The 11173-nt window shown below is 41.8% G+C and overlaps 1 protein-coding gene across 1 annotated transcript in view; it reads right to left on the reverse strand.

Moving 5' to 3' along the window:
- ADAMTS10 (ADAM metallopeptidase with thrombospondin type 1 motif 10) overlaps positions 1 to 9198 on the reverse strand; it is a 69675-nt gene extending 60477 nt beyond the window's left edge. Inside the window, exons 1-3 of the mRNA XM_083363302.1 lie at positions 8332 to 9198; positions 3198 to 3516; positions 753 to 1117 (exon numbers count right to left, since the gene is read on the reverse strand). Of these exons, the coding sequence (XP_083219428.1) occupies positions 753 to 1117; positions 3198 to 3285 (453 nt within the window). The 5' untranslated portion in view covers positions 3286 to 3516; positions 8332 to 9198. The remainder of the gene's footprint in view (positions 1 to 752; positions 1118 to 3197; positions 3517 to 8331) is intronic.
- Positions 9199 to 11173: the final 1975 nt, after the last annotated feature.

Below are 11173 nucleotides of genomic sequence, written 5' to 3' on the forward strand. Positions count from 1 at the left end.
GACTGGACAACCGTTTGTCTGAAATGGTATAGTTTCCTGCCTGAGCAGGGGCTGGACTAAATGACCTCCAAGTTCCCTTCCAACCCTGTTATTCTGCCATCTGGTGATCAGCTGGATTTTTGCAGAAGGAATCTGGTGGTTTTATCTTTGACCCTTTTCTTCTGGCAAAGGTTTTGCCTTCTCAGCTGCTATTTCTTGCCCTACTTGTGGTTCTTGGGGTTTGCAAATAGCCATCACAATTGCAGGTTGCTTGTAGATGTTTTGGGGAGAAGAAAGAATTTAATCACACACACACACACACACACACACCCTCCCCATAGGCAAATCACTTTTTTACAGGTAGCCCTTGACTTATGGCCCCAAAGCAAGACAGTTAAGTGAGTTTTGCCCCATTTTACAACCTTTCTTGCAACAATTGTTAAGTGAATAGATGCTGGCTATCGAGTACCTAAACTTTGATCGCATGCACATGGGGATGTTGTGACGGTTGTTCAATGTGAGGATTGGTTGTAAGTCACTTTATTCAGTGCTGTTGTAACTAAGAACAATTGCTCAATGAATCAATGTAAGTCAAGGACTACCTGTAAGGTTATGTTTGTAATGAACTACAATTTCTTCCATTTGATCAGACCCAGCTGCTTTGAAGGGATTCAGCATGTCTTTTGCGGCCTGGCAAAAATGTTACACAAAAGGACCAGCGAGTTGTTGTTTTGTTAATCCCACCAGAGTTAGGAAGAAAACAAGACACTTACCAGACCGTTACAATTACTGATAGCAACTTTTGAGTTCAGATACTCATCTTGTAAATGACCGGCATAGTGGCAGTCTTCATGGAACTCATGTTGATAGTCTACTCCACCTCTTTTCCAATACTCCACTCGAAAGCGCCTTGCCAGCAAGTTAGTATGCAATGTCAAGTTGAGGAGGAACTGGGTCCGGTGGGCAGAGACCTTGTAGAACACATGCTGTTCAGGCATGTCATAGGAGGGGTGGCCTGCACTCCGGCGGGACCTCCATTTCCGATGGCTTTTTATGTCAAAACTGAGGAAGTCACCATTCTGATCCACCTGGATGGGGAAGGCTATCTCGTAGTGGTTGAGGTTGGAGAGAAATTCTTCTGTGAAGGCAGAAGAGGACATGCAAGAGTAACTAAGGAGGGTGGTCTTTAAATCAGGGTTTTTAACCTTTTAGTGCCTTGGACCCTTTTGAGAGTTTGATAAGAGCTATGTATCTGATCTCAGAAAAAATGTGTTTAGATGTGTTAAAAAAATACAGTAGTTATACATTGGATTTCAGAGAAAACTAGTTATACAGGCAGTCCTTGGCTTATGACAATTGAGCCCACGTTTCTGTTGCTAGGCGGAACAGTTGTTAAGTGAATTTTGCCCCATCTTTCGACCCATCTTGCCACAGCTGTTAAGTGAATCACTGCAGCTTTTAAGTTAGTAACATGGTTGTTAAGTGCATCTGGCTTCCCCATTGACTTCGCTTGTCAGAAGGTCACAAAAGGTGATCACATGACCCTGGGACAGTGCAACCATCATGAATACGTGCCAGTTGCCAAATGTCTGAATTTTGATCACACGGCCATGGGGATGCTGCAATGTTCATAAGCGTGAGAAATGATCACAAGCCACTTTTTCCAGTGTCGTTGTAACTTTGAACAGTCACTAAATGAACTGTTGTAAGTCAAGGTGTATCTGTACTCAAGTTTGAATTATGGTGGTGGTATAAGCACATTGCTAAGCACATTGGTTTGTGCTTAAATTGTAAGCCGCCCTGAGTCTTCGGAGAAGGGCGGGATATAAATGGGATTAAAATAAAAAATAAAATAAATAAATTATTGTGTATACCATGGACAGCCAGAGCAACTAACAGAGAGGTGCTGAATTATATAAAGCCAGTCACTTCACTAGAAGCCAAAGTCACAAAACTACATCTGATTTACTTGGGTCATGTTACACATGCAAATTCATTGGAGAAGTCAGTGGTGTTAGGAATGGCTAATGGAACAAGAAGGGGCAAGCAAAGAACATGCCGGCTTGATAACATCAAAACTGATACAAAGATCAACATCCAGCAACTGAAACATGCTATGGTTGACAGGGTAGCACGGAGACCACTTGCCTATAACGTCGCCAAGAGTCGGACACGACTGAACAGTTATAAGAACAACTCAACTTTATTTTTCAGAAAGATTTTAAAATAACAAATAGATAATATAGGAATATATATGCTTCTTTATTAATCCGAGAGCTCAATAACAAGGCAATAAATAAATTTAAAAGATGGACAAGTTAGTGAAAATAAAGTAATTTTTTTCCCATCCCAGTTTTGGGACTGTTTGTGTGCATAGAAGCATAACAGTATTTTTTATTTTTTATCAGACATTTGGTGATAGTGTTCTGTTAATAAAGATGTGTACCTTGATTAAGGGAAAGGTTAAAATGATCCGATAGATAGCGCAGTATTTCTCCTTTTCTGCCCTATCGCTCCAGATAATTCCTTTGGAACGCTCACCTACCTGTCCTATTGTAGGATTTATTTTCACAGAATAATGGCGAAACATTGCACTACCAATGCAGTGTTAACGGCTAGCAGCTGAATGTCAGCAGAGTGATCTTGCCAGAAACAAGACTCAAGGTCCTGTACGCTCCCACAGGGTACCTCAGGGTACCACCAGTCAGAGAATGTCGACTGTTGACCCCCCAGGGGGAGAGCATTCTCGGTGGGCACACCAGTCCTTTGGAACCGCTTACCGGCTGAACTACAGATGGCCCCCGACCTTCGCTCCTTCCGGCGTGATCTAAAAACTTATCTATTCGAACAAGCCGGCCTGGTCTGATGGGTTTGGGGTTTTAACATTATTTTTAACTAACTTACTACATTGGGCACAATCATTTAACTTTAAATCTTGTATCCTGTATTCTTATTTTTATTGCCCTGTACACCGCCCTGAGTCCTTCGGGAGAAGGGCAGTATATAAATCAAATAAATAAATAAATAAATAAATAAATAAATAAATAAATAGATAGATAGATAAATAAATAAATAAATAGATAAATAAATAAATAAGGTCCTGTGGGGCAGTGAGCCATGTACTGTCCACCCTGTCTTGGCTTGACGATTAGAAATACAAGATTTCAAAGATCACAAACCATGATAGTACTTTGTGCTTTGGGCCAGTAACACTGTACCTTGCGACTGAAAAGTGTAACCAGGAAGGTTGCCTGTAGACATGGTAGAGACGAGTGTCCAGGTGAGAAATCTCCAGACTGTTGCCATCTTGGGTGGTAGTGCTCTTTATAGTGTCAGCTAGGTTGGACCAAGTTGACCGACTCTGCCCCAACATTTCTTTCTTTGAGCCACCACTTAAGCCACGGCAAGAGAGGTTCCAGGGTCCTTCGTGGTCATCCTCAGCCACTCTCTGGAAGGCAGTGAGGATGGGGGGATGTTTAAGGCGTGTTGAAGCAGCTTCTTGTCCTTCAGCATATGCCAGTTCTCTGCAGCATTGCACTGGAGGAAGTGGGGACCACAGTAGCAAAGGAGGAGAAGGACAGAGTTGGGGGGGAGGAGGGGAAAAACAACAGGGAATATTAAAATAACATTTTAGCCAGAAAGAGCTGAGTGATGGAAAAACAGAGCCGAAACTTATCTCACTCTTTCATAGGTGATTAACTCAGCTTTACTATGTTCAGACACCAGGCTAGAAACTGGGAGTCTGTGAGTTCTAGCCCTTCTTGGGCACAGAGCCAATTGGGTGAGCTTGAGCCAGACATTCTGTCTCAGCCCTAGGAAGGAGGCAATGGCAAACCACTTCTAAACAAAACTGCCAAGAAAGCTGCAGGGACTTGTCCAGGCAGTCTCTGAGAATTGGACATGACTGAACAAAAGGGGGAAAAGGCATGTGTGCAGAGCATAAAAAGAAGCATGGCGCTTCAACAAAATTATAATAATAATAAGTTGGAAGGGACCTTGGAGGTCATCTAGTCCAACCCCCTGCTCAGGCAGGAAACCCTATACCATTTCAGGCAAATGGCTGTCCACTCTCCTCTTAACTGGATACAAAAGCACTAAATGGGCCAATGCTTTAATGGGAAAACATGTTAAAATTTCTGCCTTCCGGTGTTTTTTTTTTCTCTTGAAACCAATGGAGAAAAGATGGAGAAGAGAATGAAGGCCGAAAAGCAAAAAAGCGATTCAGAGATATTAAATGGATGTTGTGCAGAAAGAAAAAATATTAGCAGAGGAGAAAAAGAAAGAGAAGGGAAGAAGGAACGAGAACAGATCTGAGCAGACTGGTGGGAAACAGAAGGTTGGCCAAGTAATGGATGGAAGAGCAAAGCAGAACGGGTTAATGGATCACAGGAAGGAAAAGCAATGAGACAGGGGAAAAAAAAAAAGAAAGCCAGCTGATAATGTGGCTGGTGGTAGAGAAGAAAAGGGAAGAAAAAGGAATAGCAAGAAAGGAATTCAGCTCAGAGCATGCCTGTCTGAAGTCAGCATTTTTCTTTTGTCAGCGTTCCAGGATTTCCAGGCTGAGGCCTGGTTTACCTCAGCCTCATAATTGCCTCGCATTTCAGTGTGTGAAGCAGCTTCCCTTGGGCGCTTATGAGTAATTACTTCTCATTACCCTTCAGTAACTCCCAGTCCCAGCTGATGGACACCCAACCCAATGCCTCCCCACCACCACCAGCCTGTCTTAACCGCATCCCCACCTCCAAGCCTCTTGTTCTGCTGTATTTTTCGTCTCATGCTTTAAATTTCTGCAGATTCAGGAAATAGCTGGCTCAGCCTTCCTACTTGGTGTCCTCCAGATGTGCTGGAACATGTAGCAACATTTCCACTCGGCCTATTTGGACTTGTCTGGTGGCATCTGGGATGCGCCAGGTTGGAGAAGGTTGTCTTAAACAGGGACTGTCATATCAGAGCTACAAAATCACAAACATTAGAGGACAGCAAAGAGCTGGAGTAAGCTCTCTTTGCTGCCCTCTAGTGCATGTCTGAATTTTGGCGACTCAGATACAATTACTCTGTTGTGGACCTTTTCTCCCCCCCCCCCCCGCCTCCCTCTTCTTCTTCTTCCTCCAAACATATTGTTGTGGAGGAGAGGAAGGAAGGGCAGCTATTTTCTTCCTTTCGCCATTGGAGCTGGAGAGAATTTAGCCATTTGGCTCAGTCTCCAGTTTGAGAAGATGTTAATGGAAAGCAGATGAGGGTTGATTTTGTCTCTTTTGTGCTACGAAGCAAATCAGGACATTTTCTGCAGGGCTGTCCATCTTGTAGTTCATGTTTGTAGAATGGAACCTGTGATTTATTTAATATTTTGAAGATCTCAAACAGAATGAAGAAAATCCTGAGGGAACCCACTACCTCAGTTTCTCCTTTTCTCCGAATTTTCCCCTAAATCTTCTCCTTTATGGTAGTCGGAAAGTTGGTTAAGGAAAATCCACGTACCCTCTGGTGCCATCATCACAGCACCTCCAGAGCAGATGTACATGGGAAGAACCTTCTTGGATTAAACTGAGATAATCTCAGTTTATCTCAGCCTGATACTGTACTTTCTATAAATGTTGGGACTACATTTCCCAGAATTCTACCTGCTACATATTTGGAAGACAGATGCAACTGGGAAGCTTACAAACAAAACTGGAATCATTCCAGTTCTTTTTTGCTTGTTCTCCAACAATTGTGACTTGAGATACTGCACAGTACAGGAACAAAATAATTTAACCATCTGCTATGAATTCACTTTAGGAAGTACCTACAGGTAGTCCCGGAGTAATGACTGTAATGGCCCATTACAGTCATAATGGTTGTAAAACAGTACAGTCTCACAACTTGATTCTACAACCTTTTTTTGTGACAGTCATTAAGCAAACATAGCAGTCACAAAATGAACACCACGGTTGTTAAGCAAATGCTGTGGTTGTTAAGTGAACCTCTGGGTGCAGTTTTACTGAAAACTAGAAGTTAGTACTGCTTTCCGGCAAAACTGTTATAAAACGTGGACATGTAACCATGAGACACTGCAATGTCCATAAATGCAGCCATGTTGCCAAGCACTAGAAGTCATGTGACTGCAAGGAGGGGCACTGTTGGAATTTTGGATCCAGGTCCTAAGTCCCCTTTTTGGGTCAGTCATAACAAAGCATTTCTCACAATATCAGCCTCTCCATCTGCAGTGCTACAATTTGGCCATATGTAGGTGGGTGGGTGGCAGAAAGGAAGGAAGGAAATATATTTGAACAAATGGAAAGAGTGAGTAGAAAGAAAGTAGATTTGAACTGATGCAATATAGTGGAAGAAGAAAAAAAAGAAAGGGTAGGACATAAATCTAATTAATAAAACAATAAATAAATTGAATTTACTCTGTCATTCCAGAGGACAAGACTAGGAAGGAAGCAATGTGTCCTATAATTTTCTATCAGTGTATTGTTTTCCTTTCCTAAAATAACTGCATTAGTTCACATTTTAATATTCTGCATAATAAATGACACATTTTTCTGTATATATTTTTCACATATACAAATACATCTACGGTACATATATACACATACATACACTGGACAGCATTTCTGGCATGATATATTTGAGATACAGAAGCTCGGAACACATTTTTTTCAATTCCATGCTTTTCTCTCCACACTGTCATCTCATACCAGACTCTTTTTATACTTGTTGTTTTTAAAAGCTTCATGTCAAAATTTAGCAAAATGTAACGGCAGAAATTGTAATTCCACCCTGGTTGAAGTATTTATCTTGGATGTGCAGATTAGGTACAATCCAAAGGAAGTAAATTCTTCTCCCTGCATGGATAGGGCCCAAATTGATGGGTTCAATTAATTAAAAGGGATTTTAGTTATGTTTTAAGGATTTTTTGAAGATACGAGTGGCTCACTGGTAGAAAGCCTGCTTTAGAAGGCGGTGGGCTTGTTTTCATAGAAAGGTTTAAGCAGAAAGAGGTAATCTATTTATTTACTGGATTTACGTGCAGCACAAAGGGATTTTAGTTACATTTTAAGAAGGATTGGTGGATGGTTCATCGGTTAAAAAAAACTGCTTTAAAAAGTGCCTTCATAGAAAGGTTTAAGTAGAAAGAGGTCATCTAGCAGGATACCTATTTGTTTGTTTGTTTGTTTGATTGATTGATTGATGTGCTGCTCATTTTGTCCTGAGGTGACTTTGGGCAGCTTACAAACATTAAAAGCTAAAACAGTAATAAGAATAATTGAAATATAACATTGAAAGATTAAAAGATAGGGTGGTGGGAGAAAGGAGCACGAAGACAAGAGGTGGAGTTTCCCATAATCTACTAAGCAGCTCTAGAGTGATAACCCAGCCCACTTCAAGCCCTTATGGAAGGTCAGGAGACACCGCATAGGTGGTAGCCCCCCCCCAACTTTATAATTCTAGTTTCACTTCCGCTTTTGCCTATCTATTAAAGGAGCAGAATGTATGCAGATTTCCCCGAAGCATGAGTTCCCAAACATCTGGATTCTAATCTTGACCCAATTCCAACTTTTTGAATGCTAAACCTCTTCTATTAAGCTCTTGTTATTTGCACTTCTAATCCATGAGATGTAAACTCTGGCTTTTCATCTTGACAAATGTTTACTTGAATGATTAAAAGAATATGTTCCAAGGAGTTAATTAAATGGGTGGTGGTAGTGGTGCTGGTGGTTGGTTTTTTTTTATTTTATTTTGGATGGGGGTGGGTGGGGGGTGGGAAGGCAGATGTTTCCCAGGGTCTAATCTGAGGAACATATGATTGGTAGATGCCCTGCCAGCTATCCAGCAGCTCTGGCAAAATTAGCACCACCGTTAATTTTGTTGTTCCAGGAGGGGTATTTTGGAAAGCCGTCAAGAAAAAAACGGAGAGATTGCCGTATAAACCGATTTTTTTTTAAAAAAAAAAAGCGAAGAGATAAGAGATAGAGAGACAGAGAAGCGAGCTTTTTAGTCAGAGGGCAGGGCAGGGCAAAGAAAAGGCAGACATATAATTCCACACCGCCTGACAGGCTGCCACAGAAGACAGGTAATTAAAAGCAGACCAAAAAGAGAAAAAAAGAAAAGAAAAGTCAAAGCAAATGTCTTGAGAGAGATGGAAATTTGCAACTTTGCAACCAGATGGTGGAGGCTAGGCTTCCGCGAGAGGAGCAAGCAGCCCAATCTGCTGGCTCGCGAGAAACAAGGACAGGCCGTTTTCTGCATACGTGTGAAGCTTTGGGAACATCTGGCAAGCATTGCCCCCCCACCCCACCCCACCCCTCCCCATGCTTCCCCACCCGCCCATAAGGTGAGGAATCCTGCCCGATTTCAGGATCTTACCGCTCTCCAACTCCAAAGGAAGTGGGGGAATCTCAGCTGGAGCAACCTTGGCGGCCGTGCTGAGCACCACACCAGCTCGATAGCCTGGCAGTCCCGATCCTGGTGCGGGATTTTGAGCCTTGCTGGGATGGCAAACTCCAAGGGGCCAGGGCTGGAGAGGGGTGAGGGGGCTGGAGCAGAGAGAAAGAATAATTTTGCTTACCCTTTGTGAAAATGGGCTGTATTTTTTTTTCCTCTCTCTCTCTCTCTTGGCTGCCCCAAACTCGTTTTTTTTCCCTCCTCTTGCCAGAAAGTGCTCCAGACTTGAGGGCAAGGTTTTTTTTTCCCCTAAGCCACAGCTGGAGGAGGTAGGGAAGAAAAAAAAAAGAAAGAGAGAAGAAAGAAAGAAAGAAAGAAAGAGATTTGAAAAAAAGAAAGAAAAGAAAAGAAAAGAAAGGCAGGCAGGCAGCTCTCAAGCTAAACGGATTACAGGGAATGAGGAAGGCTCTTTTCCAAATACAAAAGGTCTATGAGAGAGAGGTTAGGAAGTAGTGTGGAGTGCAATAGGTTGCTTTAAAAAAAAAGAGGAAACTCTTGCCAGGCTAAATTAAAAAAAAAAGAAAGAAAGAAATCCACTCTGCCTTTCACCAAAAATAACTCCTCCTTCTCCACTGACGCCATCTAAAGGCAGGTCTTTTTTTGCTGTGATAGGATCAAGTCACCGTGAAAAGAAGGATCAGGACAAGTTACTTCAATTGCCCCTGCAAAGAAAGACTGGGTTTTTTTTCCAAAAAAAAAAAAAAAGGCAATTTTCAAAATATTTAAAAACAAATTTCACAACTAGCTGTAACAAGCCCAGTATTGCTTAGCCTTTGAAAGTGGAGTTTATCTGACATTATAAATCGAAGCTCAGTTTTAAGAAGCTGCAAGATTCTTGGTGCTTCTTTGCTTCAACAGGGCCAGTTCTGCTAAAAAAATTCCATGAAAAGGTTAAGAGCAGGGGTCTTCAAACTTGGCCCTTTTATGACTTGTAGACTTCAACTCCCAGAATTCCTATGCTGGCTGAGGAATTCTGGGAGTTGAAGTCCACAAGTCATAAAAGGGCCAGGTTTGCAGACCTCTGGTTAAGAGCATAAACAGTAGCCTGTTTAGTAAAGGAAGCCCAGCAAATATTCCTTTTCCCTGCACTGTTCCCACTTTTGTACAAAGTTGTTATTTTAATGTCACCTCTTGTGGCAGTGAGTTCCATCTGCCCTATTATTTGGCATGGGTTGCTGCAGTACATACGTAAATTAAGTATTTTTTTTAAATAGTAATGTAGATAAATGTTTAATATTTTTAATGTTTTTATTATTTTAATTATAAGCCGCACAGAGTTACTTTGCAGATGGGCAGCATATAAATTGAATGAATGAATAAATGACAGGAAGAGTGGAAAAAAGACACTCTTCTTTCCCACCCAAGTTGAGATAATTACAAATTCACGTAAAAGTTATCACAGAAAAAATATTTTTTGTGGGGAAAGGATGTTTTACTTAGTGGAATAAAAGGTAGGTGGGGACTTTGGTCTCATGATCTGATACAAAACCATAGAATTTAGTGACATTTCTAGTCTTTTTTTAATGGCTGCTTTATATTAAAGTTCCAACTAAGAATAAGAATTCTTAATAAAACTGATAAATCTGTGTCTCCAATGGAGCCTCCAAGTTTAGAAGTATATGTGCAATTCCTGAACATATTCATGACTTGATTGGGTGCAGGAGCTGGCCTTTTTGTTTATTTGTTTGTTTAAATCCCATCTTCATTATTTTTCTGAATAACTCCAGGTGGTGAAGGTATTCAGCACAACCTTTCCCCACAACAACAACCCTGTGCGGTGGGTTAAGCTGAGACAGGGTGACTGGCCCAGGATTTGAACTCAGTCTCATGGTAATTGACCCAAAGTCACCCAGCCACCTTTCATTCAGGGGTGTCAAACTCGCCACGTCACGTGATGTGTCGCGACATATCTTGACTTTTTGCCCCTTGCCAGAGCTGGGGTAGGTGCGGATTCCGCGTGACGCATCCGGCCCACAGGCTGGCAGATTGACAACCCTATGCTAGAGGGATCTTTGAGTCCTAATGGACAATCACTTAAATATCAGCCAGCAGTGTGCTGCAGGTACCAAAAAAAGCCAATGCAATCCTAAACTGTATTAAAACAAAGAGATAGAATCAAGATCATGTGAAGTATTAATACTGCTTTACAATGCCTTGGTAAGGTCACACTTGGAATACTGCATCCAGTTTTGGTCACCACGATGTAAAAAGATGTTGAGACTGGAAAGAGTGCAGAGAAGAGCATCAACTATGATTAGAGAGCTGGAGGCTAAAACATATGAAGAACAGCTGCAGGAATTGGTTATGTCTAGTCTAGTGAAAAGAAGGAGTAGGGGGTGACATGATAGCAGTTTTCCAATAGTTGAGGGGCTGCCACAATGAAGAAGGGGTCTGGTGCTCTCTTTGTGTTGACAGGCTCCTGCAGCCTTCCTGAGACTGCTCCGAGTGCGTGAGGCCTTCAGTCTTGAAGCAGCTTCCAAGCACAGGTAATCCTCAACTTACAACCACAACTGAGCCCAAAATTTATGTTGCTAAGCAAGACAAGTGAATTTTGCCCCATTTTGTGATCTTTCCTGCCACAGTTTGTTAAGTGAATGGCTGCAGATGTTAAGTTAGCAAAATGGTTGTTAAGTGAATCTGGTTTCCCCATTGACTTTGCTTGCTGGAAGGTCGCAAAAGATGATCACATGACACTTCACATAAATATGAATTAGTTGCCAAGGGTCTGAATTTTGATCATGCGACTATAGGGAAGCTGCAACAG

Source organism: Vipera ursinii (genome assembly GCF_947247035.1).
Source record: "Vipera ursinii genome assembly, chromosome: 1".
In the NCBI taxonomy this organism is placed as follows: domain Eukaryota; kingdom Metazoa; phylum Chordata; class Lepidosauria; order Squamata; family Viperidae; genus Vipera; species Vipera ursinii.